At 39.8% G+C, this 27,967-nt stretch overlaps 2 protein-coding genes and 2 long non-coding RNA genes across 9 annotated transcripts; 2 read left to right on the top strand and 2 right to left on the bottom strand.

The window, feature by feature from the left end:
- Window positions 1-3,008: 3,008 nt before the first annotated feature.
- Window positions 3,009-6,869, bottom strand: LOC144715881 (Protein kinase superfamily protein). 2 transcript variants are annotated; one of them, XM_078590887.1, is made up of 13 exons: window positions 6,615-6,869; window positions 6,421-6,538; window positions 6,268-6,326; window positions 6,134-6,198; window positions 5,969-6,062; window positions 5,639-5,719; window positions 5,435-5,543; window positions 4,738-4,816; window positions 4,419-4,675; window positions 4,023-4,330; window positions 3,722-3,959; window positions 3,581-3,651; window positions 3,009-3,484 (listed from the first exon to the last, which is right to left on the bottom strand). In XM_078590887.1, exons 1-13 carry the CDS (start codon window positions 6,852-6,854, stop codon window positions 3,245-3,247), a joined length of 1,959 nt encoding a protein of 652 aa, XP_078447013.1. In that variant the 5' UTR covers window positions 6,855-6,869; the 3' UTR covers window positions 3,009-3,244. The 2 variants fall into 2 exon arrangements, with proteins under 2 accessions (XP_078447013.1, XP_078447014.1); XM_078590888.1 differs by having other exon boundaries at window positions 4,023-4,240.
- LOC144715883 (uncharacterized) lies at window positions 4,467-9,033 on the top strand. 3 transcript variants are annotated; one of them, XR_013584756.1, is made up of 9 exons: window positions 4,467-4,607; window positions 4,774-4,829; window positions 5,412-5,513; window positions 5,990-6,535; window positions 6,613-6,815; window positions 7,116-7,204; window positions 7,303-7,997; window positions 8,094-8,414; window positions 8,651-9,033. It is a non-coding gene; the product is annotated as an uncharacterized LOC144715883 (long non-coding RNA). The 3 variants fall into 3 exon arrangements; XR_013584757.1 differs by having other exon boundaries at window positions 7,116-7,222; window positions 8,648-9,033; XR_013584758.1 differs by lacking the exon at window positions 4,467-4,607 and having other exon boundaries at window positions 4,700-4,829; window positions 7,116-7,222.
- Window positions 7,044-13,310, bottom strand: DFB (DHFS-FPGS homolog B). Its single transcript, XM_078590889.1, has 15 exons — window positions 13,204-13,310; window positions 12,950-13,101; window positions 10,897-10,962; window positions 10,713-10,822; window positions 10,501-10,561; window positions 10,350-10,433; window positions 9,719-9,775; window positions 9,571-9,631; window positions 9,433-9,479; window positions 8,332-8,409; window positions 8,062-8,223; window positions 7,757-7,981; window positions 7,590-7,668; window positions 7,261-7,520; window positions 7,044-7,185 (listed from the first exon to the last, which is right to left on the bottom strand). Exons 1-15 carry the CDS (start codon window positions 13,211-13,213, stop codon window positions 7,126-7,128), a joined length of 1,512 nt encoding a protein of 503 aa, XP_078447015.1. The 5' UTR covers window positions 13,214-13,310; the 3' UTR covers window positions 7,044-7,125.
- Window positions 13,311-13,736: 426 nt separating this feature from the next.
- On the top strand, window positions 13,737-18,864 carry LOC144715873 (uncharacterized). 3 transcript variants are annotated; one of them, XR_013584754.1, is made up of 5 exons: window positions 13,737-13,868; window positions 14,131-14,314; window positions 15,726-15,857; window positions 16,378-18,567; window positions 18,670-18,864. It is a non-coding gene; the product is annotated as an uncharacterized LOC144715873 (long non-coding RNA). The 3 variants fall into 3 exon arrangements; XR_013584755.1 differs by having other exon boundaries at window positions 13,770-14,314; window positions 18,416-18,567; XR_013584753.1 differs by having other exon boundaries at window positions 13,770-14,314.
- The last annotated feature ends 9,103 nt before the right edge of the window (window positions 18,865-27,967 follow it).

The following is a 27,967-nucleotide window of genomic DNA, read 5'->3' as shown; positions in this document are numbered from 1 at the left end:
ACATAGTTTGGGATGTACCGTGCTATTAACCCTATTTACCTCCGCATTTTCTCTCCATATTTTCCTAAAAACTTAGAATAGTATATTAAAAATTTTAAATGTAATTGTTTTCGTCCGGGACAAGGGACAGGACGGTTTTTCTCCTGACGGGACAAGACTGGCAAGTGGGGACGCGAATGATTTATTTCTTCAATGGATGAATCCCTGGACAAGACCGTTCGGATAAAGTTGAGATATCTGGACGTCCAACGGGACAATCTTCGTCCCCTCTCGTCCATCATTCAAGTCCTGAACAATCTGGAACTATACTCGCAGATAACCACAGTATGCTTGTTAAAGGAACTTTACAATGTTTCAAAATATTGACACTTCTACTTTGACTGGATTGGAAATGTAGATCATCCCTGTCTACCCCTAAATCTGCAACAAGGCTTGTTGGACAGATGACTGACCGTCGTCTGTCATAGTCTGGAGCGATGAATGGATGACTGAACTAAGTGATTTCCATCGTCCATTGCAGATGAAGGATGATTGATGACATGAGTGATGGAACGGACGATGAAGGATGAATGATGATGTTCTGGACGAGGATGACAAACATGGACAATGGGGATGACAGCCATCAATGACGATTGTGGACAACAAAGATGACAATCACTGACCGCTGATAATGGGGAAGAGGACTGTAGATAACATGGACAATGACCCCCTATTATGGGGACGAAGACAAAAAGCAACAAGGACGTGCATCAACGACAACAAAGGACGTGCAGCAACAATGATTATTGGGTACGGATACCACTGTCAACTGTTGTCATCGTAGTCTCTCACACTATCTCTCGCTCTCTCGTTTTAATTCTCTTTGTTCTCTTTTCTACGTCTCTATCACTCTCCCTCTTTACTGCTCTCTCTTGCTCTCACTTGCTCGACGTCTATCACTTTCTATTGCTCTCTCTCTCTTCCCCTCTCCCTCCCTCTCCCACCCTTCTTTTTTCACTCTCTCTCCCCCTCTCTATTCTTCTCTCTCATCCATCTATGTGCATACTTCGTCCATTTCATCATCCATCTGAACATCACTCGATCAGTTTTTCATTGCAAACAAAAGGGAGAATGGGACTAATGATGGAAGGGTGACGATGATGAATCAAGGACGGACGATGATCAAAACAAAATGAAATATCATTGACAAATGAATGACTGGACATCCATTCAGTCCCATTTTGTTTGTATGAAATCATCATCCATCAATTGTCCGATAACCTATATCCCACATGTAGCATTGGGCGCGCAGCGCCCAACTTGAGGCACCGAGCACAACAGCGTTCGAGCGGACCGCGCGATAGGTGTTAGTGCGGGTGCTGACGACGTGTGTGATCGCCAAGGCTAGGATGGCGTATGTAATCACCATGCCCATGGGCGCGTGGCACTTGGCCCAAGGGCACGCATGTAGCATTGGGGCCAGCAGGTGTGCGCATGCGGAGCGGCAGGCCTCAAGTGGCGAGAGTGACACTACCAAGGCGTGATGTGCCTTGTCTCATTACTTCGATATCATCCCTTGTCTTCCCTCATGTAATGCTCATGACTACGATGTAACCTCTTTGTGATATCAATGCAATGATCCTATTTCCCAATGGGGCTGTGTCCCCACCCTCTCCTCTAACCCCTTCTATGCATACTTAAGCTATTGCAAAGATTTCCGCTACAAGAGATCAAGGCTGCTCAGTGTTCTTCTCCAAGCACTAAGGCCGCCACGCGCTGACTTCGAGCATTTGTCCTACCTCGGGATTTGACCATGTGACATATGGGGAGAGAGGGAGGGAGAAAGACATAGAGAAACATAGAATGCAAAATTTTTTGGGATGTATTCAAAAGGAAATAAATGGAAAACGGTTTGTGTCAGTGAGATATGAATATTGGGAGGAAGTGAAGGGAGAGAGAGGGATGACAGAGGGAGAGGGGGGGTGAAAGAGGAAGATAGATAAATAGATGCAGCGCGCATAATGGAGGGAGATATGTATAGAGTATGCTTGTGATGGAAGAAGATCGAAAGGGGAGGGAGGCTGGGAAAAAAAAAGTATGTTGGTAGATGGGTAGGGAGAGGGAGAGAGTCAGACAGACATAGAGATGGAGGAAGATGTAGATGGAAATGATAGAGAGATAGAAGGTGGCAGAGAGATTTCGATGGGATGTAGGGGCTGATGGCAAGAAAGAGAGATAAAGTGCAGGAGACAATAGAAGGGCGGGATAGAACGAGAGAGGAAGAGAGAAAATATTGAAGTAATACATCTTTAAATATGGTATTTACCATGAGGAAAGAAATGATATCTGTTTGATACAAAAACAGTCATGATGTATTAGAAAGTGGGTTAATTAAAATAGCAAAGGATGATAACTATGTGAACGCTGAGATCATATTGTTTGTGAATTAAATGATCTAATCTGACATTGAAAGTGTTTCAAGTTGAATATTAAGAGCCAAGTAAAAAAAAATGTTGAAATAAAAAAATAATTAGAACTTAATTGTGGTATAAAAACAATAAAGACAACGACAATTAATTTAACAAAACTAATGAATTAATAAGGACAAACGCAAATAAAAAAACCTATATTTGAAGTGAAGTAAGTTGAATCTTATTCCCAAACAAATCCTACAAAATTTGTAACCAATCTATATAAGAATACACTTTATAGAATCGATGTTATTAACAACATACAATATGTAGACACATATAAATGGAATAGATATGCGTAAATTACATTTGTTACTCCATTGTTATTGAAGTGATGCATGTTGAATCTTGTTGCTCCATGTTTGGGGGAAATTATTAAAAAAAAAGTGCAACCCATGCATATAAAAATGTACATTTGAGAATTTATGTTGTTAAAAACAAAAAAACGTATAATATGTATGCACACAAATGAATTAGCGACGTTCAAAGGTAGAGACTAGAGACATTAGTTGAATCGTCGCACGCTATAACTAAAAAACGAAAAAAAAACTTGCAGTATGCGAAGAGAAGTAAATGTTGAATCGACTGAAGCGGTTACAACTCAATAAAACATTTGAAAATGTTAGAGGCGTAAATGGCAATAAATTTAAATACAAAGGCCCTTTCAGGAATTAAGACCCGGGGGGGAAGAGGAGCTATAAATACCGAGGGCGGGAAGTGCTGCTTGCTTGCTGTACAAAGAATGGAGAAGAGTTTCTGATGTTTACAGAGAGCGATGGCGATGGAGGAGGAGGTCAGATCGGGCTGCCATGGCCGTCGCACTTGAGCAGGTTGATCCTCGCGGATCGCGACTGGCTCTGCCGGCTGCTCAACACGTCGATGTAGGAGCGGAGACGGAATCGATCGGAGTTTGTGAGCGAGAATGGAGGATTGAGGATCAGCGATGGCGCTTCCACCAGCAAGAACACGAGCAATCGCACCGCCTTCGAGTACGCCGCCGCCGCGTTCTCGATGTTCTCCATCAATTCATCCACCTGCGCAAACGCCGATTCAATCGATTCAATCGGAGAATCGGAGATCGATTTCGATGTTCTCCATCAATTCATCAATTCACGAAGCAAGATCCTCACCGCGCCGTTCCGGCCGAAGGAGAGCGCCGCCTGGAACACCATCTCCATCGCATCCGGCATCTCCGCGGCCTCTGCGATCGCAAATTGGAGTCAATTCGTTGAAATTTCATCGGAATCGACGAGATCTGAAGGCGCAAGTACCGTCGATGGGGCCGAGCTCTCTGGCGAGGTCGTCGGCGCGGCCGACTTCGAGGAGGAACGCTCGCTCGATCTGCGATGATATCTCTCCGATTTCCTCAGATCCCGTCGGCGCGTCCTTCCTATCGCCAATGTCTCGAGACGAGGCGGCCTGCGCGTGGCAGATGTGGAGAGCCTGCTTCCAGATCGCCAACACCACCAGCTGGATCGAGAGGGCTTCCAGGTAGCTCCTCTCCTCAATCTGCAAACAATTAGTACCGCGATCAGCGACGCCAGGGCAACGGTTTCGGTTTCGGTGACTTGCCTTTCCCTCTACGAGCTCGGAGACGGCGGCAGCGCACTGCTGCAGAGATCTGATTCGAGTCTGGCAGTGAGTCGACGGCTGCTCCAAGGCATCCGCCATGTCGGTGGATCCCTGCGAGTTCAAGGAGGGGGTGCCCGGACTTTCCTGGCTCGCTGTTGCACCAGTTATTTTGATCGGTGCACTCAACGCGCAGTTCCTCGAGGAAGCAGATGTGGAGACTTGAGAGGTGCAAGGCGAGTGCCAAGGCGGACCAGAAACAAGAACATAGTCCTGATCAATCATCTCTAGTGACTCTGCTATCATCGGGTCTATAAACCCAAACATGATTCGAATCAGGATGTTGAGACTGACCGACGAGGGGGGAGGAAGAAGAACAGGAGCAAGAGCTTTCATTACCTTTTGAGGCAAGCCTGGCCGGGCTCTGTTGAATGGGAGATACGACATCTTTCGAGGGTTTTGCAGGGGGTTTATCAGCCGATGGAGATGGTGATGGTCTGTCGACGGATGTATGGACTCTGGAAGAAGAGATTGAGCTGTTCTTCGGAGCTGGATGAAGTCTTTTGGGCTCGTCGTCGAATAAGAAAGGTAGGCATTCCTCCTGAGAACTCTCCTCTGAGACATTGTGGGTGGAATCTGTGAATGCCTGGCTGGCCCTGGAAGCGAAAATTCCGAGTCAATCTTGCAATATACAGAGAGAGAAACGGCGGCGCCTAACCTAAGCGGATCGTCTTGTTGCGGGTGATGATCGCAGATAAACCGATGGTTGAAGAACTCCTCAAACGTCAATCTCTCCACTGCAAAAAGACGGTCCGAAATCAGCATCATCATCATCATCCACATCATTATCAGATTCGTCATCGCCATAATCATTGTCATCCTTAACCCTATCATTACCATAGTTTTCTTCAAAAAAAATCATCACAGCTACTCCAAATAGCGGCATCGTCATCATCATCACCGTATTCATCCTATTCATCATGACCCCATGATCATCAATTATCATCTTCGTTATGCACCCATGATCAGAATCAACATGCTCATCATGATCCCATGACGATCATCATCACACGCAATCATGAACCCATGATCATCAACGATCATCTTCGTCCAAGCCCATGATCAGAAAACACAGTCCTCATGAAACCATGATCATCATCTCCATATTCATCATGACCCCTGATCAGCATCTAAAACTTCATCATGACCCAATGATGATCATGATTATAATCATCTGATCATCATCATTACTATATGCAACATCATCATAATCACCAATATGCTTTTCCCTCTCACCATCTTCATCATCGCTGAAGTTATCACAGTCATTCCCGCAATCATCAGATTTGTTTTCCCTTGTATTTCTACTAAAACTTGTTTCCACATTAATAGGATGAAAAGAAGGGCGAAGGAACCTGGATTCCGGCGCAGAAGCTTCCGGCACAGATCCATACAGTCGGCGCTCAAATCACTGCTGTCACGTGGAAAATGCAGGTCTGTTGACTTCACGATGTTCTGGAGTAACTGAATCAGCGAAGTAATTAAGGATTAGACAATGTCAACAGCTGAGAGAATATAATTAGATATTAGATTAATTAAGCAAACATAGGTTAATGAACCTCAATCTGGCTGTTTCCATTGAACGGAGTCTTCCCGGTGACAAGCTGGAACAAGATGACCCCAATGCTCCATAGATCAGCCTGTAAACCGAGGGAAAGCTCTGTTTTAGAACGCTTCAATGGCTCTCTCTATGTATATATATCTATCTATCTTTCTTTCTCTCTGTCTCTATCTCTTTCTATCCCTCACTTTATCTATCTCTCTACCTCTCTCTATTTGTCCCTCTCTACTTCTATAAATCTCTCTACCGTTATCTATGTATCTCTCTACCTCTATCTATCTATCTCTCTTGTTTTCTCACTCATATACCGTCAGAGCTGACAAATCACCTTGGCGTCATACTTTTGCAGCTGCATAATCTCCGGCGCCATGTACAGAGGCGAGCCGCAGAGCGTCTCCGCCAGCCCCCGAGGCTGCAGAGGCCTAAAAAAACCGGTAAATTATTTATTTATTCGTTTCCAACAATCAACCATCATCGTCAAATAATTATTAACCTTGCAAAGCCAAAGTCGGCAATCTTCAGCGTGGCATCCTCATCGTTGGACGACAGCAACAGATTCTGCTCAACAACAACAAAACAAAAAAATTAAAAAAATCAAACCAAAAAAAAAAAAAACCCCAGACGCACCTGCGGCTTCAAATCCCGGTGGATGAGATTATGCTTCTGCAAAACCTGAAGACCCTCGGCTGGCATGGGCAGACACGGAGATCAATTCACAAGGAAAATAACTGCAATCTATTTTATTTTTTTTAGAAATTTTTTTTTCTCATCGTTCATTACCCAACTGGCGCATGAAATACTTGGCGGTGGCTTCGGGGACGCGGCCGTGGCGCTGGATGTACAAGGACAGGTCTCCGCCGCGGCAAAACTCCAGCACGATGTATATAGTCTTGGGGTGCTGCACCAACACCAAACATAGGTCAATTTCCTCCATCTCTTTCATGTGTATAGTCTGATGGTTCGATTATACAGGCCTCGATGATATCGTAGAGGGCGATGATGTTGGGGTGGTCGATGCGCTTGAGGATGACTATCTCGGAGAGGAGGCTGTCGCGGAGCTTGCGGCTGAGCCGGTCGATGGGGATCTCCTTCACCGCAGCCTCCGTGCCGCGCAGCCGGTGCCGCGCCAGCCACACGTCCGAGAAGGAACCCCGCCCGATCATCCTCCCAAGCAGGTAATCTCCTACCACCCTCGTCCCCCCCGCCCCCGCCATCGCACCCCTCCAGACTCCAGATCCTCCCCCCCCTTCCTCTTCTTCCCCAATCTATTATATAAGATAACCAACCCCCTCCGCCACGCCACCACCCCCGCGGTTTCTCGCGACAATCGCGGATAAGACGGGACGGACGTCTCTCGCCGTCCGTCCCGTCCCGGACGCTCGGACGGCGCTTGCGAGACGGTCTCCCATTTATTTTTTTCTTTTTCCGTTTCAAAGAATTCATCGTCTTACACAGGCGTTGACTTTTTTGGAAAGGTCTTCCGTGTCACTTCTTGAGCAGCCTCAGCACGTCTCCGACCAGGTGTAGGGACCCCGTCACCAGCACCTGGCGCCAGAAACCACCGGTCAACTCTTTGACTCTGGTCTGACTTTTTTGAAAAATGAAATTCCCGGTCCTTACCTGGAGACGGACGGACTGATTTTGCTGGGCTCGGTCTCTCAGCCACTTGATGGCCTGCGGGAGCGAGGGGAAGATGCAGCTCTTGGAGTGGGCTCCGTCTTTGACCATCCTTTCTCCGGCCTCCCATGCCTTCTGCAGAGTCCGCTGCCAGGAAAGGTCGGCGGGGAGGGTCTCCGGCGGCGGCGGGCGCGACCCGGCTCCACGTACCCAGTTGAAGATGGTCTCGCTCGGCACGAAGATGGCCTTGTGGAACTCCACACCTGGGGCCCAAGACAGAAAACTCAGAATTTGGGTAAGCGCATTGGCTAGACTAGATCATCGCATCTGACCGTGATCCGAGCAGGTGGACGCCAGGTGAGGGAGGAGCAGCCGGGGGTCTCTCTGGGGCATGCAGTTGAACAGGAGAATCTGCAGCCAGTTGACTCCCAGGTCTTAGAACCGAATAAGAGGAACCGAAAAAGTGCAACCAGAGAGAAAGTCATCAGAGAAAGTCAACCTGTTGCGTGCCCGGCCCGAGCCTGACGGAAGAAGAAAACCATTTGGCGCAAATTTCCATGCTCTCCGGGCTGTGGGCGCCATCCAGAAAGAAGACCAGCGGGCTCAAACTCAGATTATCCCCAGACCGCTGACCATTGACTTCAGGGTCAACAACGACTTGAGCCCGCCCTTGCATCTCGCTCTTCGCAAGCCCTTCGATGAACTGCTCGGGCAGACCTTCATCCTGCCCCATGAATGAGGTGCGTATTTATTTAGAAAACCAAAAAAAAAAACTAGAAATGGAAGACAGACGACAGTACCCACAGTGGACTGACGAAATTTCCCCCAATTTCCAGTTCTTTGAAGCCATGCGCGGCACAGGGCAACGGCTAGGGCGGCATTTGAATATTGATGGTCTCCGTGGAGACCAAGATTATGGCCCTTCATCATCATCTTGTCCAGCGGGGACACCACCTCCAAAGCAATCTTTCAAATTCCTCGGTTTTGCGGAAGACAACAGATAAGTACATAAATAAACAAAAAAATAATAATAAACTTTTCTTAGAAGAAAACAAGGCAAATGAGCGAGCTTACTCCAAGCTGGGAGGCCCTTTCCTTGAGCACTGCCATTGCCTCGTCCGGCTGAGAGACACTGAAGGCGGGAATGCCACGCTGAGGTATGAACATCACAACTTCTCAGAGCCCTCTAATTTAGATTCGCGTTGCCATCTGGTTTTCATTTTTCTTGTCGTTTTCTTCCACTTATTAAAGATGAATGTACGATCAAAGATATCATGCAGTGTGAACAGTAGTTTGATCCTACGGTAACAAGGGTTTTCCTTCTTTCCCATTTGGTGAAGAAACTCCAAGATTAATTGTGAGGAGCTCTTGGTTTTTTTTTGTGAAAAAGCAGCGGAGACCTGATAAGCAACCACTACGTACCTACATGTCAAGGAAGAGGAAGGCACCTAGTCACACACGTGCGGGGTAATCCACACGTGCGAGTATTTGAATAAAGGCGGGAAACCAGCCGGCGGGAAAGATATAAAATCCGGAAGAAGGGAAATCGTCAGGGTATTGAGCACTATCTGAAGACTTGAAGGAGATTCTCCGCTACCGACTGCCGATCCGGCCAGATCCTGCTGCAACTAGGAGCTCTGTCCTAGTTTTTATCTTCTTCAGGCTACTCTTCTTCACTCTCTACCGCAACTCCTGATCTACTCTGCGTTCCTTGAATTCTGTATCGAGACTCTGGAATTATCGAGCAATTGAGTCCTGTTCTTGGATTTCGTATTATATTGAAGAAGTGCGTCGTGACATCTCACTAATCTGTTAGGCCTACAGAGTCCTAACAAGACCTTGGTTTGATCGTATGGAAATGAGCAATGGTTTTCATTTTTCCCTTCCTTTGATGAAGAAAGCCCAAGGTTTATTGCGCCCAACCCTCTGTGTAAAATACAGTTTTAACAAATACGCAGATACGGACGGACGGGGATTAAATTTTTGTTCCGATTTATCAAAAGGGGTTAGCATTCTCATCCTATATGTCCTGTTGAGAAATCATCTCCTTCATCTGTGTTTCATTTACTTGCATTTTTCAATTGTGAATCCTTCTCATGATTTTATTCTACTCCTATGTTTTTATTCGCATCCAATATCATATCTATTCTTGAGCTGAATTGAAAAAGAGAGAACCTTGAGGATGCCTGCCTTCTCCCCCGCAATCTCTGTGAGAGTGTTTCCTGAGTTTTTGAGCAAGGAGTAAACGGATATTAGAAGGATGTCAGGAAAGAATGATGGAGGTGATTAAGAAAAATGAAGTTGCTCGCTAACCTAGAATTTCCATATGATCATAGCCCAGAGACGAGATTCCGCAAACAACCGGGGCTTGCACCTGAGAAAATTGAATTCAAGTGGCGCCTGTTATCTTCTCTGTGACAGATGATTGAGTGGATTGAAGATATTGGTTATTGACATGTACCACATTGGTTGCATCAAACTTTCCTCCCAGACCGACTTCTAGAATAGCCACGTCTACCTTTAAGAGAAAACCAATGATTAGTTGTGGATGAGTTCTCCCCATCTCTCTCTCTCTCTCTCTCTTCATCAATCTATCACTATTTCTTCATCAGCCGTATCTATTTCTCCCTCCATTGATCTATCATATGAGGAGCAATGAAAAATGTCAGATGAATGTAGGCTCTTTCTCTCTCTCGATCACTCTATCACAATCTCTGTATTTCTCTCTCCCTTTAGATCTATCATTCTCTATTCATATGATGAGCAATGACAGCTATGTATCTCTCTTAATCAATGTGTCACTTTCTCTCTCTATATATGTATCTTAATGCAACGCCATCTTTCTATGCCTGACTTTCTTAAACAATGCATCACTCATACCTCTCTATCTCTAAATCTCTCTCAATCAATGTATCAGTTTCACTTTCTCTTTACATTCCTCACTCGTAAAGAATGTGCCACAAGCTCTCTACACACACACACATACATACATGCATACACATATATATACGCATCTTAGTTGATTCATCATTCTCTCAGATCATTTGATGAGCAATACAAAGTGCAGATAAAGATCGGGTGAAGAGAGAAACCTTCTCGGCGGTGAACACTTTGAACGCAAGCAGGGCGAGGAAGCGAAAATAGGTAGGCATAGGCACATCTTCACTGGTTTTCTCCTGAAATCAAGCTTGCAGTTATTGCTAAAGTGACACAGACAGGATAACAAAGAAGAACGCGACCCACCTCCAATCTCCGCCAGCACCACCAGAAGTAGCTCAAGAACTTCTCCTCAGAGATGTCGCAGCTGTCAAACAAATACCACAAATCTCAGTCATGTTCGGAGCAATGGTGATCAGGGAATTTGTGGGCTGTTATATCTTGAAATCCAGCCTTGATCTATGTCTTCATTTATCCTCCCGTAGGAAAGCAGCTTCGAAAACATTCTTGGAGCTCACCCGTCCAATCGAAACCTCTCCCGGACATCAATCAGATGAGGAGAGGTGAAGAGCCCCGTGCGGAATCCGCAGCGACGGAGAATTGATTCGGAGAAGGTGCAAGTAGAGCCCTGAAAAATCAGCAGACGCCGAGTTCTTGGTAACAATTGACGAAACGGAAGATCCATTGGGCAGATCTTTTCACCTTTCCCTTTGTGCCGGCGACATGGATGACTTGTAGACGAGAAATCGGCTCTTCCAGATCAAGAATCTGATCTTTCCAGCAGGGTAAACCGTTCAGATGATGATTATGGTGAACATGATGATAATGAAGATGAAGAAACTAGAAGAACATCAAAGAAGACTGTTGAGGAAAAAGAAGAAAATGAAGATGATTATGATGCTGATGATGCTAATGGTGAATATAGTGATGAAGGAGAATGAGAAGTTGAATAATCTCAAAGAAGAATGTAGACGAGAAATCGGCTCCTCCAGCTCTAGAATCTGATTTTTCCAGCAGGGTAAACCGTTCAGATGATGATTATGTTGAGCATGATGACAATGAAGATGAAGAAACTAGAAGAATATCAAAGAAGACTGCTGAGGGGAAAGAAGAAAATGAAGATGATTATGACGCTGATGATGCTAATGGTGAATATAATGATGAAGGAGGATAAGAAGTAGAATAAACTAGAAGAATCTCAAAGAAGCACGTAGAAGAGGGAGAAGAAGAAGATGATGATGATGATGATGAACTTGCGTATGAAATGACAGGAATAATGTCAAAGTGGATAGTTGAGGAAAAAGAAGAAAACGAAGATGATCATGAAGCTCAACGTGATGTTGATGATGCCGACAGTGAAAATAATGATGAAGGAGAAGAAGATGAATAAACTAGAAGAAGCTCAAAGAAGAAAAAGAAGATGATGCTGATGATGATGACGATGAAAAAAAAGAAGAAAGCTCTAGAACGTAGAAGAAGAATTTCACAGAAGATGATGCTTATGATGATAATGACGATGACAAGAAAAAGGAACTTAAAAAAATCTGGAAGAACGATAAGACGATGATGATGATGAGAAAAAAGAACTTAGAAGAGTCTGAAAGAACGATAAGATGAAGATGATGATGACGATGATGATGATGAGAAAAAAGGACTTAGAAGAATATGGAAGAACGATAAGATGATGATGATCATCATGATGTGAAATAAGGACTTAAAGATTCTGGAAGAACGATAAGATGATGATGATGATCATGATCAGAAAAAAGAACTTAGAAGAATCTGGAAGAACAATAAGATGATGATGACGATCATGATGAGAAAAAAGGACTCAGAATCTGGAAGAACGATAAGATGATGATATGATGATCATGATGAGAAAAAAGGACTTGGAAGAATCTGGAAGAACGATAAGATGACGATGATGATCATGATGAGAGAAAAGGACTTAGAAGAATCTGGAAGAACGATAAGATGATGATGATGATCATGATGAGAAAAAAGGACTTAGAAGAATCTGGAAGAACGATAAGATGATGATCGTGATCATAATGAGAAAAAAGAACTTATAAGAATCTGAAAGAACGATAAGATGATGATGATAATGATGATGATGAGAAAAAAGAACTTAGAAGAGTCTGGAAGAACGATAAGATGATGATGATGATGAGAAAAAAGAACTTAGAAGAGTCTGGAAGAACGATAAGATGATGATGATGATGAGAAAAAAGAACTTCGAAGAGTCTGGAAGAACGATAAGATGATGATCATGATCATAATGAGAAAAAAGAACTTAGAAGAATATGGAAGAACGATAAGATGATGATGATGATGAGAAAAAAGAACTTACAAGAGTCTGGAAGAACGATAAGATGATGATGATGATCATGATGAGAAAAAAGGACTTGGAAGAATCTGGAAGAACGATAAGATGATGATCATGATCATGATGAGAAAAAAGAACTTAGAAGAATCTGGAAGTACGATAAGATGATGATGATGAGAAAAAAGAACTTAGAAGAGTCTGGAAGAACGATAAGATGAAGATGTTGATGATGATGATGATGATGCTGAGAAAACAGAACTTTAGAAGAATCTGGAAGAACAATAACATGATGATGATGACGATGGTGATAATGAGGAAAGAGAACTCGGAAGAATCTGGAAGAACAATGCCTGATAACAAGATGTTCATGACGAGGATTAAAAAAAAGGAAGAAACTAGAAGAAGGTCGAAGAACGGGGAGAAGAGGACCTTGAGATAGTCGAAGAGCAGGTCGAATCGATCTCCTTTGTTCGCACCGTCGGCGCGGGTGCGCCTCGTGATGAGCGAGGACAAGCAACTCAACGCCTCCTCGTACGCCGAAGCTCCTCCTCTCCTCTCCTCGCCGGACTCCGCTCCTGCATCTGGCCAAGGTTCGTTCCTGCCGAATTAATTCATTTCGACAGAAGATAGATCGAAAAAGATGGATCAGATTGATGTTCTTGATGGATTCTCCATGAACATACCTTCCGCCATGATTGGAAGGTGCGGAGCTACCAGGGGACGAGCAGGAAGTATGCTGGCGGTGGATGCGACGGGAATGGTAGATAGCCACTTAGCCACTCTCTTTATATCATCTTCTACTTCTTACTTGTAAGCTCATCCGTCATCCTAACCTTACCAGTGACGGATGACGAATGACGGACGTCGGATGACGATTATCTGGACGGACATCGCACCCCGGAGACCGGTGATGGATGATGGATGATGATGATGGAATGGATGACATACAATGGAAACGGATGACCCACCACAATGGTCGATGATGGATAATGTGGACGGACAAGGTGATGGGACAAACGACATACCATAGAGACAGACATCGGAGGCTGGCAACTAGGGAACGGCACGTCAGGGACGTGATGGGACGGATGACGGCTGGTGATGTACAGTGACGTGACAAAATTTTTGTCACGTCACGCGTCCCAGGATATGCAAAAAAACCATCACACACTCGTCACGCGTCCCTCCAGCGGTGTCCCATCACGTCGCCGTCACCGTGACAGCGTCACCGTCACTGGTGACGGAAAATTGTTTCTAAGAGCTTGCTGGAAAGAATGCTCTTCGCTTTGCCAGGTAGAGCTCTTTCTTCCGGACCGCTTCTGCCAAGAGGAGCTTCTCCGTCAATGCGGTAAGTCTTCTTCTCAATTGATTGTGGTTTTTGAGAGCTAGGGCTCCAACGCAGGTTGTTTTTTTAATTCTCTTCCTGTTGAAGATCTTGGCTTTATCATTGTTTTCTTCGGGTTTTTCATCCTTCTTAGCCTCTCGTTTTTCTTGGCCTCTATTTATTCGCTGTTTCTTTGCGGATTTTATACTGCACAAAGATGAGCTTCAAAACTATTGAATGTGGAAGCCATCTTCGAGAGAAAAAAATGTTTGTGCCATTGATTTAGAACCAAGGAAGAGGGACAGCTTCTGGGCGATAGTCAAGGAAGAGGGACAGTTCTGGGCGATAGTCAAGAAAGAGGGACAGCTTCTGGGCGACCTTGATCTCATATTCTGGCTTGATCTCGCCTTCTTCCCCAAGCTTGCCCCTTCCCAGCCCTAGATTGAAGGATCAGAGAGCTGATTTTCCACGTGAGTCGAAGGATTCCATTACTTTGTGCATTAATTACTTACGTTAGGATGCTGCATTTCATTCATCTATTTGCGGGAAGTATCAAGAATTCAAATTTCTTGGTCTTTCTTTAGTGGTCTTGCTATTTCACTATCTGAATGGCATCTATATCTCCATTTATATCTCCATCTATTACTTTATCACCACAATATCTTGATCTTTATTTCCTTCATCACTATCTATCACTCGATCTCTGTCTCCATTTATATCTCGATCTTTATATGGAGCTTTATCTCTCTCTATCTCCAGCTCTGCCTATGTATGATCTAGGCTCTGGATTTGATTTGCTACTGCCAAAGTTATGCTCATTATATATCGGTGACTGTAGAAAGACGAGAGAGACAGAGATCACTCTCTACTCTCACTCTCTCTATCTCTCTATCTCTCTCTCTCTACTCTCTCTATCTCCCTATTTCTATCTCTCTATCTTCCTATCTCTATCCCTCTCTACTCTCTCTATTTCTCTATCTCCCTATCTCAATCTCTCTATCTCCCTATTTCTATCTCTCTATCTCCCTATCTCTATCCCTCTCTACTCTCTCTATTTCTCTATCTCCCTATCTCAATCTCTCTATCTCCCTATTTCTATCTCTCTATCTCCCTATCTCTATCCCTCTCTACTCTCTCTATTTCTCTATCTCCCTATCTCAATCTCTCTAACTCCCTATTTCTATCTCTCTATCTCCCTATCTCTATCCCTCTCTGCTCTCTCTATTTCTCTATCTCCCTATCTCTATCACTCTCTATCTCCCTAGAACTATCTCTCTCTTCTCTCTTTATCTCTCTATCTCCCTATTTCTATCTCTCTATCTCCCTATCTCTATCCCTCTCTACTCTCTCTATTTGAATGTCTAGACGTGCAGGTGGGGCCACATCAATACAAAAAATAACTTCAGAACCCTTAGGGTTTTTCTCCTCTCTCAATTTTTTTCTCTCCCTATCTATTTATCTGTCCATCTATCTATCTTTAACTGAATCATCGTATTCATCTTTACATCTCTATTTTTTAAATTATCAACATCTCTGTTCACTTTTTCACACTTTCCATTTTCTATTTTCAGTCTCGTTTTCTATCTACATATATACTGATCTAGCTGCATGTCTATCTGATTGTACACATGTGCATTTTTTTATCCATCTTGTATGATTGATCATCTATCAGAATATTCATCTCCATAATGGTCATGCAAATGCTTAGTACCAACATGATTCATTATCTTCTAATGGAACTATAGGCTTGCATGCATCTATATTTATTTATATCTGCGTGTTAACCTTTTTATGTCCTTTTATCTATCAATGTTTTCCTTAATACATTAGTCTTAAAAAATATTAATTAATTTTTGTTTGTCTCTCATTCCCCCAATCTAGATATCGATCTGTCTATTAATCTCATCAAAGAAGGAGAGGCCATTCGAAGACCAAAAATTCTGACTTTCAGCTCGAGTTGCCATTCGTAGTCCGGAAGTTCCAATGTCCAACTTTGGGGGCTTCGCAAACCAGGTACACTAGAAGGCAATAATTTCACATATAGCTCTATATTTCTGATGTCTATTTTGTGGTCTGAAACCAATTATTATATACAATTAAGAGGAAATAACTTAAACATTTGCATTTTTGTGATTCCTTTCGAGTTTAGAATGATGGTTTGCTCTTCATATATTAAGAGTTTTTGTCATAATTCTCTTCACTAATTCTCATGGGGTAATTTTCTTCACTCCCCTAATTCTCAAAAGACAAATAGAAGACTTGGATTTTAAAAATTTTATGCTAAATCTCATAAATAATTGTGCTTATGTGATGATGATGTAGCTCTAATAATTGTACTCGTTGTTTCTAATGTTCATCGTATCTTACTCTTAATTTTATGGATATTTATTGATTGTTTACTTTATGTTATATGTCGAAGGAACGTTTGAATGATTTAATTTTTGAATTTGATTCAATGAGCATTTTCACCTCTTCCTTACGACCTAGTCACTGATGGAAACTCCAATTGGCAACGTGTGTATTGACTTGGCAGTGGAATCATCGGAGAAGGATGTTTGAGAAACCCATATACTGGTGGTAGGGCTGTCACGTCCCAAACGCAAAGGGAAGACTGAAATATTGAGATATTTCACAGAGGTTGGGTCAGGCATATTGGCGTGCCGATTAAGCCGCGACCAAAAAGTTGACCCACTGCGGAATAAGTTGAAGTGGCGACAAGACGGGTCGACAAACATATTCTGGAGGTACGTGCAGCTTAGTCATGGCAGAGTACACAACAAGCTGAAGGGCACTAATCTCGATCAACAGACAATAGCCGAGGCCTACGGGCAGGGTGGTGTAGTCACGAAGACGCTAGAGAAGACAAAGGAGATCATAGTGCAGTTTGTTTGTCTCACAGACCCCGCATGGGCCATCGTGGACACTGTGGGGTCCAGATTATGTGAAAGTATGCTGCGGAGACGACAATTGACCCGCCAAGTTCAAAGACAATAAAGGCTGCGACACATAAGCTATACGGGGCCATGAAAGGGAGGCTCATAGAGTTATTGACAAATGTCCCTAAGGTCTCACTAACGCTGGATGCGTGGACTACTGAAAATTTGTGTGGTCTTCTCAACATCACGGTTCATTGGGTGAACAACTGATGGGATCTATGCAAACGTGTGCTGGCTATTTGCGAGCTGGTGGGAAAACACGATGGTGAGAATATGAGCATAATAGGGCTCCAAGCATTGGAAGACTTCGGGGTTGAAGATGAATGTTGACGACAACCTGTCTGGCTTCATTTTGCATCATACTACCTTATTGCAAAACTAACCTTTTAAACATGCAAGTTGGATCTATCACCACATCAAGTAACAAGTGGATGTTATCACTGCTCGCGAAGGAACTCAAGCTGGTGAATGACCGTTTCACAGTGGACCGACATGTTCCATGTGCTGCCACGTGTTGCCACGTGCTGAACATCATTGTCCAGGTTGCTTTGAAATTGTTACGTGTATCGATGAACACACCTTCTCCTAGGATTGTAGACATTTGCATAGCGGACGAAGTACATGACACTGCTTACGACGATGATATAGATGATTTGTATGCCATGCGGGAGGCCACGTCAAGTCATGCAGAAATGGTGATTCATGACAGTGGCCTTGATCTGGGGGACGCAGTTGCCCGTCTTAGGTACTTAGTGACAAGCATCCAAGCAGCGACACAAAATCGACAACAGTATGTAAAGACATGTAGAGACATGTAGAAGAATCATGACCAAATCCCATTAGACTGCCCAACCTGGCGGAACAATACACATGACATGTTGCATGTTGCGTTAGAGAAGTGAGAAGTCATCAATTTTATGGCCTTACAAATCTTGTCAGTAACAAATAAAGACATGAGACTCTCACGTGAAGAGTGCGAAATGTTGGCCGACTTCTGTGACATTCTAGGGTCATTTTACAAGACGACAAACTATGTTAGTGGCTCGAAGACAGTGAGAGTCGTGGAAGTCCTTCGCATCTTGAAGGCGCTGATTGGACATATTGATATAGTCTTGTACAAGTTTGATATTTCTACAATATTCACGTTGGGATGAAAGATGAACGCTGCTAAAATTGCATCTATCCGAAAAGCTTGTGAGAGAATGAAGTGTAAGATGTTGAAATATGAGAAAATTATTTCGAAGAATCGTGCGACGACAACAACCATTCTTGACCCTTTCAACAAGGGATCATCAATTGATCTTAGTATCATTCAGGATGCATTGGCATTTTTCTGCTGACTTATGACCCTACATGGTGATCAAAACATAATTGGTAATGACCCCGAGGATGATGACTGGCTCATAGAACTCATCGATGGCGTAGCCCTAGCTAGGGAGAAGGAACGACGGGTACCAATTCCAGTTGAGGAATTGGAGACATATCTCCAATCAATGGAGAGGAAGTATGTGGAGACAACACTAGGATGGTGGGCACGCATAGGCGCACAAACTTACCTGCAACTTTCTTCCCTTGCGCAAGAGTTTCTCTCTGTATGTGCGACTAGTGTCCCAGCAGAACATCTATTCTTCGCAGGACATGCAGTTGTCACTTTCAAGCGGGCACGTCTGACTGCTGAAAGCATTGAGCTTCTAGTCACAATAAAGAGTTGGTTACATGCCGAGAATGCTCAGCTGTGTGATGGAAATAGTGTGAATGACTTTTATGACGATGAAGACTAGTGTAAGGTATTATTACTCTTCAATGTTTGCAACTTTATTTACTTCTATCGGTCCATTCTTCTAAGGTCGGTCTCTCAATGGCAACTGTATTGGACAATTTTCTTGCAGCTATGGCGATTGTCGTCGGGAAAATTGTTTGTCCCATTCTTTTGGCCTGATCGAAGTCTTTTGTCTTGATCTGAAAGAAGGTACCTTTTTTTTTTAGAACTAAGTCGCAATCCGCTTTGAGTTCTCGACCGATAGATTGATATTCTTTTTAAAAAAAATCAATTGTTTACGTTTGTTTTTTTTAATGTTTCTATATCTGGGTCCACTCCCCATAACGGGCAACTTTACGCTAATCAGTACATACATAAGTATGAGAAAAAACTCATCTTAGATCCGAATAGTCTCGCCTCTAATGAAACTTATAATTTTGTTAGTGTTTCTTTGTAATACTTCAATGTTGTGAGTAAGAAGCGAATGCAGCAAGCACAATAACATGAGAAAATTTTCTTAACGTGGCACATGCAAAAAAAACAATGACATGAAAAATTTTTCTTGATCTTTGTTAATGATGGTATGACTTACCACATTTTCCTTGATGATGATATATTCATGTTCTCATGGTGTATTATGTTTGGTTATAGACATTCTTTCTTCTTATGATGTGTTTTTTATCCTTTTCTATGGCGTCAACAAGAAAAACTGTTAATTTTTATGTGCCTCTCAAACTCATAAATTGTCGGGAAACAATATCTATGATGCAATTCTAAATCAGACGAACGTTAGAGAGAACAAAAAAAAGTTCTACGTGATCCAAGTTCTTGGTATGTATCTTCTTGAACCTGCCTGTTGGCTTTTTCTTTTTCTTTATTGCCATATTTTTTACATTAAACATCTTGTAGTATTTGTGACAGTCAAAGCGTAGCCTCTGTTTTACAGGTGCCTTCGTTAATGGCACGGAATATCGCATTTGATTTATTATTTTATTTTGATTTTGGATTCCATCTGGAACGTGTACTGAAACGACTGTGGGGCGGGGCTTCTTGGGAGCCTTTTGAACAATAGTTTCACCCTCATATTTATGCCTGGTAAATCTCGTCCTTGAATTCAGTACTTTGAATCTTCAAAGAATAATGTGTTTCAATCTCTCTGAAGTCCACCTTTCTGGTAAGATAAGTTCTTTGAATCTTGAAAGAGCATATGATACATTGGTCACGGAGATGATAGAAAATACTTGATGTGGTAGCATACTAGGATTCTTCCTGTTAGGTGGCCATGGAGTATTTCTTCTAAACCGTCACAGTAGAGATTGAGTCCTCCGTACGGCAGATGGCTTGAGGGCCATCTTAATCAGAAAACGTATTTTGGATCTTCTCTACTATTTGACTTCATATGCATAAAAAGTATTTTCTCCAAATGGCATAAACTTTACAAATTATTGGGAGCAGATAATTCCATGGAAATTCTGTAGGAGGCTATTCTATGGGAGAAGATATTAATAATTTTCTGTCAAAAAATTAATTATTAAAAAATGTCACTAAATCCTTAATTTTTTCCTCAAGAAATTAATCGTTAATTTACTTATACTCATAATTTCCCGTCAATAAATTAATTATTAAAATGTATTAAAAAATGTCACTAAATCCTTAATTTTTTCATCAAGAAATTAATTATTAAATTTATTATATTCATATTTTCTGTCAATAAATTAATTATTAAAATGTATTAAAAAATAACGTCACTAAGTCATGAATTTTTACGTCAATAAATTAATTATTAAATTTATTATATTCATAATTTTATGTCAATAAATTAATTATTAAAATGTGTTAAAAATAACATCACTAAGTCCTTAAGTTTTCTGTCAATAAATTAATTATATTCATAATTTTCTGTCAATAAATTAATTATTAAAATGTATTTAAAAAATGTCTCTAAATCCTTAATTTTTCCATCAAGAAATTAATTAGATTCACAATTTTCCATCAATAAATTAATTATAAAAATGTATTAAAACAAACGTCACTATATCCTTAATTTTTCCGTCAAGAAATTCATTATTAAATTAATTATATTCAAAATTTTCCTTCAATAAATTATTTATTAAAAAAACATCACATCCGTCGTCCATGATGGCCATTCCGTCACGTCACGCGTCCAGGGCACCCCGTCACGATCACATCACCGTCACGCCATCCTTTTCATCTGTCACCATCACCGTCACCAACCCTGAAAACCATCACCGTCACGTCATCCGTCACGTTTCTATCATGGTGGTGTGTGATCTGATGGATGACGCTTGCTGAAGCCTACCGGCAAGAGAGCACAATGACAGATGACAGGATGATGGGGATGGATGATGAAGCACAATCGCAGGTGACGAATGATGGGGACAGACAACAGACCACAAAGATAGACATCGAAGACTGACCGTGGACCACAAAGAGGATTGACAAATGATGGTGACGGACAACAGAAATGAACAATGGCCCTAGGAATGACTAACACCATCCCTCATGTCATTCGTCATGATGACCGATCCATGACAGATGATGCTTTTTTGCCCTGTGAAGGTGATGGATGATGTGATGAAATACCCATGACAGGTGATATGATGTAGATGGGGGATCCCGGACATGTCACAGGATGGCCATCACAGATGACAATGGTGACAGAATTATAAATGATGAAAAAGGGAGAAAATTGGGTTATGGAAAAAATAAAATTGTTTTATGTTTAGAGTCAAAGGAAAAGTATGGTGATCAAAATTTAAAAAATAAAATATTAAAAAATATACTAGGATAAGTATAAACAGAGGGAAAATAAAGAACGGTTGATGTTAATAGTATTGGGCCCATTGCGTATAGGATGATGCCAAAATGAATATTAAGTATTTACGTAGAATAAAATTATGGAATGAGGATAAGAGCCTATGATGCATTAAAATTTTAAAGTATGGAAAAAATGAAAAGTAAAAGGGAAAATAAAAATTTGTTTTATGTTTAAAACAAAAGGATAGATACTGAGCTAGAGGGGGAGTCTGAGTGAGAGAGAGAGAGGGAGTCCAAGAGAATGATGGAGACTGAGAGAGAGAGAGAGAGAGAGAGAGAGAGAGAGACCAAGAGAGAAAGAGGGAGTATGTGAGATAGGGAGATCGAGAGAGAATTGAAATTATAAAATTAGACTTGTAAAATGTGTAATTGTTGACATGTCTTTTTGCCTCCCTTTAAGGTTGAGACCGTCTGACGATGGGATGAGCAATCCATTGACAAAAACATGATGGATTTTGCCAAAAAATGAGACACATCAGGGGACAGGAGACATGATGAACTCGACGTCACACCTTGTCCGTCACCACCCATCATCAGTCCTGTCACATCCTAGTCATCCCTTCCAAGACATGACATTCCCTAGATGGACCACAAAGAGGGATGAAGGATGACAGACCACAAAGACAGATGATGGATTATAGGGATGGACTACAGATGACAGAGATGGAAAATGGACCATAAAAAGGGATGAAGGAAGACATACCACAAAGACAGATGACGGATAACAGGGATGGACTACAAACGACAGAGATGGACGATGGACCACAAAGAGGGATTACACATTTATTTTTAGAATGCTTCAAAATTGATTTGTGCTATCTTTTTTTGCACTCAACTAAGGAGTAGTATCCTCTTTTTCTTAGTGTATCAAATAGTTCAAATATTTCATCAAATTGCATGATTATTCATGGTTTCCATATTTTTGCCAATATGATTTTAAACCATTGATGTAGCCCACTCTAGATTTATGTCCTAGATGTTATAATCTCGTGGCCATCGGTCTTCTTGGGCCAGTATCTTTCTGGGGTTCTTTATTTATTGCTTCTGAGCTTCTTGAAGATGGCAGATAACCTAAAATAAAATATTAAGAATCTCTAAGAAAATATACCACGTTTAATGTCCTATATAAGCCCCCATGTACTTCTCGATCATGCCATGCACTTTTCCTATGTTTAAAGGCTTTCTCATTCTCTAAGTGTTCTTGGTCCAAGATTCCTTCACATGTTCTTGCGAATTCACACACACTTCCCTTGTAGACCCAAGGGTTGTTTGGTTTGTGGATTCGGACCCCAAACACTATTCTAGATCTAGTCTTTGAAGACTTGATCCAAAACCTACTTTGGTTCATAATACAAGGTACACCAAATGTGAATTTCACTGACATTACATAATGCCATCATTTAAGGATATAAAAATAACCCAACATAATATAATATAAAATATTTAATATTTTTATTCTTTATAAATCCTTGAAAAAAATATTATAGATTTTTTTTATTTTTTCCTATGATTAATATTTATTTACACTGAGAAAATACAATTTACCTTACTTTTCATCGACATATAGACAGAATATTTTTACTTTTTTATTCTGCATATTTCATATGGGAATCATATTTGATGAAGATAAATTTATCATATCCAATATAAAAAATTACTTATTAGTCTAGATTTACTATTTTGTATTATAAGATTGACTGATCTACCAAAATTACTTTAACTTCTTCCATTTGTGGCCCTCTGAATTATCGATTTGTGGTCATATTTCCCAATTTTTGTCATGCCTCTTGGTCAGTTTCTGAATTCACGTTGACAATTAAAATCCCGTTTTTAATGGTTCTTAGTTAATCTTTATATTTATTCCATCCCAAGTAAATATTATGACATTCTAGACAACTTTTTATATCAAAATGGCATCTTTATTGTAGTGTGGTAGATCATATTCTTCAGCTTATGTTATGTTGATCATACAAAAACTTAACATTTTATATGCATGTGTGTATTATGTTTCCTGAACATTGATATAGCTTTGATCAATATCATCAGCAAAATAAAGTTACTATATTTTTATCCACTATTTTATTAATTTATGAAAATTTATCCTTGTTTCAAAAAGATTCTTGATCACTTTTTATAATAGAATAAAAATTAAAATCCATAAATATGTAAGAGACATTGGTCCTTGCATTCATTTTAAAGTACATATAAATACTACCATTTTCCAAAAAAACAATTTTCATACCAAATCGACATGCTTATTGAAATTGAAATTTCTTGACTCCTTTTTTATGAAGAAGTTTAAATTTTTTAATGTTATCATGACAAAGATTATTGAATTTTTTCTTTTAAAAAAATTTTGAGCTCATGAGACCTCATATGCAAGACTAAACTTTCTTCCAGGACTCTGGATTGAGAGTATTTTCTTGAAAAACTTTATCTTCCTGAAGATGGTTGATAAGCCTTAAAATGCGTGTAAATATGTCGTTGATTTGATGTTTAGACTTATACAATAAATTTATAAATACCCTTAATCACTAAATATAGAATATAGAGTAAGCAAGGGGTCGAACCACAGGGAGGCAGCAATTAATATTTTTTATCGAATTTTAATGAATTAATTCAAAGATGAATTAATTTTGCAATTAATAAACTTTAATTATGCTTAATAATAATTTTATTTAATCAAAATCAAGTAAAAAACTTAATTTTTATTTTAAATATTTCGGTCAAAAAGCTCAAGATAGAACTATTTCAATTATAAGATCAGATTGATTTGGATTATTAATTTCCCAATTATTATAAAATTTTAAGACAATTTTTATGAATTAAAATTGGGAATCAAATAATCAAGAAAGGGATTTTTAAATTGGACTTTAAGATGGATGAATTTTCGAATCAAATTTTATTTTTAGGTTTCTTATATATTTAGTTAAATTTCCAAATAATAAAAATTTAAATATAGAGAGAGAAACTAGAAAAATTAACCTAGAGAGAGAAAGTGAAAAATTTGGGGAAATGATGAAATCCGATCCTAAATTAAAAATCTAATGATGCAGAAATGTTCCAAATTGATGTATAATTAAAGATTAAAAACCAGATATTGAATCAGAAACAAAATCCAGTGCTAATTTCATTCAAAACAACTTCTAAGGCATGTACATTTCGCCCATGCCTTGGCATTTTAGAATCGTTCAAGAAGAAGATTGAAATACAAATCAGAAACTTACAAATTGGAGTGCAGAATCAAGCACTGTCGACTTCCAAAGCAACTCTTGTGTCCTTTTTGGCCAAATCCTTGGAGAGAGCTTCAAAAAATGAATTTCGCCCTTTTCTAGACCTCTATTTAAATATCCGACCGTATGGAATGTAGAGGGTGAAAAGACAAACATGCCCTCAAAATTTCAGCTCAATCGGACGGTTAGATCTCAAGATATCGTCATTTTACTGGTGCTTAATCTCCACCGTTGGATTACTTTATCTCTCCTCCAAGAAGTTTGGAGATGGTGCTTTCTGATTGGTTGCCGAAATTTTCCTCATTTTCCCCGTTCTCAGATCGCGTTATGACACGTATTTGTCAGCGTCTGCAGAGCGCGCAATCATTGGGTGTTTGAAACCCTTTTAAATGGACAGAAACAAGCCACGTCGCCTTGTTTTATTTTTTTCTGTAAAATACGCAGAAAAAGACAAAATAGCCATAATATTTGACCCACACGCGTCGTCGATTTTGCGTGCATTTAATGCATGTGACGAATCGACGCCGCATGCACTTATTCCAGTGTGTCGGTTAGCGTGTGCATTAAATGCACGCGCTGACGACCTAAAAATAAATAAATAAGTAAATGTTGCACGTGTGCCTGTTAGCGTGTGCATTAAATGCACACGGCTAACTGATTCACGTGCAAAATATCACATTTGTCGGTTGTCGCGTGCATTTAATGCACGCAGCTAACCGACAAGGTATATATATAAAAAATGAAATTATAGCCTTTTCGCCGATTTTTCTTTCTTTTTCATATATATATAATGCATCCACGTATTTGCCTGAATTTTGGGCGAATGACGTGGATGCCCCTTGAGATATATATATATATATATATATATATATATTATTATAAAAATGCTAAATAAATAGCATATATATGATTAAAATAAAAAAATCATTTATTGGCTAAAAATTGGTCAGAAAATTATATAAAAATATGGAAAAATTCCAGAAAATTTATGAGAGCCCTCACCAACCTTTAGCCAAGTATTTAAAGCCCTGTAAAAAATATTTATTCAATAAAATGAGGTTAAACACCATGTAAAAAATGATAAAAATTTAGAAATAATAGTAAAATCAAAATGTAAGTCATTTATCTCCATTTTAATATGATAACATGCAAATATGGTCATTAAAACACATAGATATAATGTAAAATTCATCAATTAATCATTTTAATTTGCAAGTTATCAATGGTCTCACGACAAGAATTTCTTCTAAAAAACAAACTGATACACCTGGTTGAGGATTGATTTACAAAGTTATTTTTCTTTGCTCTTGATGTCTTCTTTGCCGAGAAAAATGTCTGTTTTAGGGATAACATTTGGGCCTTAGGAATATTTTGATCATCACCAATATAGAAACCTAAAAAATAATTTACACTTCCCCTCTATTGTCCATCATCAAATCTACTATATCAACCTGTTTTAACACCTATTTGGTATTTTTTTCTATTTTCAAAATTAAAAATTTATCCAAAACCTAAAAAGATACTCCAGTCTTAACCTCAACCATATCTGCCACTGCACACACCCATCCCTGATCATCCACATGTCCACTCATAATGGTGTCACACAACTACTTCCCCCACATATTAGTGCATGCAACTTAGTGATGTAGCAGCATCCATTCTCCTATATTTAATAATTTTATTTTCCCCAATAGTTTATTGTCCTACATGATATAATGAATCATTACCTATCTCATTGATGATTGGAACTTAATTTTCATGTAATTGAAATAGAATAATAGAGGTAAAAGCATAAAAATACTTTTGAAGTATAATTTTAAATAATGAAAATTTTACCCAAATTTCTTGCCACACACCTATCTCAAAATAACTACTAGACTCAAATTTCCCTGTGTCTCGGCTTGAGAAACAGACTCACCACATACTCTATAATCCTACAACTCAATATTTTGACTGGCAGCCTTTATTTCCTTCTATAACCAAATTTATCTAGAATCTAGAGCACAATGGTACTTGAAATGATATATGGAAGGGCAATGCAAATTGTAATGACATTTCTTCCTATTGTCCTATCTATCTGATGTCACAGGTCACATTGTATTTACTATAATTAATAATATATAAATCTTTATACCATCATTTATTCCATGTCTTACATATCTTTCCCAGTAAAATTTCCAAGCCCCTTTCATCACAAACATTGGTATGCATTGAAGAAGTATGAATTAACCACTCTTTAAGAATTAGTGTATGAGTTTACCCCATCTACCTATCGGTATTTGATCTTCAGGTGTCAATAAGTCTTCAATATAAAGTTAAGCTATATCTGTCCAATAAAATGGGCACACTTAATTCTTTATAAAGCCTAATTTTGGTTCATCGTGAAGCTATATTGCCAAAAAAATTTCAAGTTTTAAGAATATTCATGCATTTTTTCATTAAAAGCCAGGAAATTATATCGTACATGCCATCGAAATCTCAAAAACAATGTAATCCTACACGAACAAACTCATGAAAAAATAAATATGGTTTTTTGTAATTGTAAAATTACAATTTGTTGTTAATTATCTAATCAGTATAAGTTTTAAATACTCTAGTTTCATAATGGTGTGGTTTTGTCATGCATTGAAGGAAATTTCTCTTATAAAAGATAGTGATAAAATTACATATTTTATTATCACACGTTTATTCCAAATACCTATTATGTATTTTTATATGGATGCAATTTCTTATTACTAGAGTCGGTATTTCCAATATTCAAATGAGAAATTTTGGTGTGAATAGTTCTCATTGAAAGACCGTGAGTATTTTATTTATCATCTCAAAATCTACATGATTTAAATCATATGTTTTTCATTAATAATCTAAAGTCTTAATGTGAATTGATTATTTGAAAAATATTGGATATCAAGCAAATAATTACTCTTCTGAACTTCAATACTTGGCCACTGTTGGATTTTGATGCTTTGATTGAAGGCTAAAAAACAGTTTTCAATTCCAAATCTATCACTAAAACAAATCAAAGTTTGTGTAACTTATGGGGAACTTGTTCCTCCCTTGATTTTCTCCCTTGGATATTATTCTAAAGTCGTTCATGTGTTTGGCCGCTAGAAGTATCCACACTAACAAACGCTCTTGGATCTCCACTTCCTCTTCTCCAAGTCTTATTGAAGATCTTGTAGATCTGCTCACCATGAAGACAATCTTCTTGGTTGATAGAGAATATGAGAATGAATAAAGGGGGGAGAGAGCCTAGTTCTGGCTAACTTCGGTACCTAAAATGGGTGGCCCTTCCCTATGTGTACTTCACTTAAGATTTTTCACAAAAAACCATTGATTAAAAGTATATCAACCAAT

The sequence above is a fragment of the Wolffia australiana genome, chromosome 19, assembly GCF_029677425.1.
Source record: "Wolffia australiana isolate 7733 chromosome 19, ASM2967742v1".
In the NCBI taxonomy this organism is placed as follows: domain Eukaryota; kingdom Viridiplantae; phylum Streptophyta; class Magnoliopsida; order Alismatales; family Araceae; genus Wolffia; species Wolffia australiana.
This window is presented reverse-complemented; position numbering and strand designations above follow the sequence as displayed.

What these genes read in the sequence shown, in the direction of transcription:
- LOC144715881 (XM_078590887.1), bottom strand. Translation starts at nt 6,854, where the DNA reads ATGGCGGGGGCGGGGGGGACGAGGGTGGTAGGAGATTACCTGCTTGGG. An exon ending in GCCGACTTTGGCTTTGCAAG is followed by an intron (nt 6,063 to 6,133) that starts GTTAATAATTAT and finishes CGGTTTTTTTAG; the next exon opens with GCCTCTGCAGCCTCGGGGGC. An exon ending in CCGAGCTCGTAGAGGGAAAG is followed by an intron (nt 3,960 to 4,022) that starts GCAAGTCACCGA and finishes AATTGTTTGCAG; the next exon opens with ATTGAGGAGAGGAGCTACCT.
- DFB (XM_078590889.1), bottom strand. An exon ending in AAGTGTTCACCGCCGAGAAG is followed by an intron (nt 9,776 to 10,349) that starts GTTTCTCTCTTC and finishes TTTCTCTTAAAG; the next exon opens with GTAGACGTGGCTATTCTAGA. An exon ending in TGATCATATGGAAATTCTAG is followed by an intron (nt 9,480 to 9,570) that starts GTTAGCGAGCAA and finishes TCAAAAACTCAG; the next exon opens with GAAACACTCTCACAGAGATT.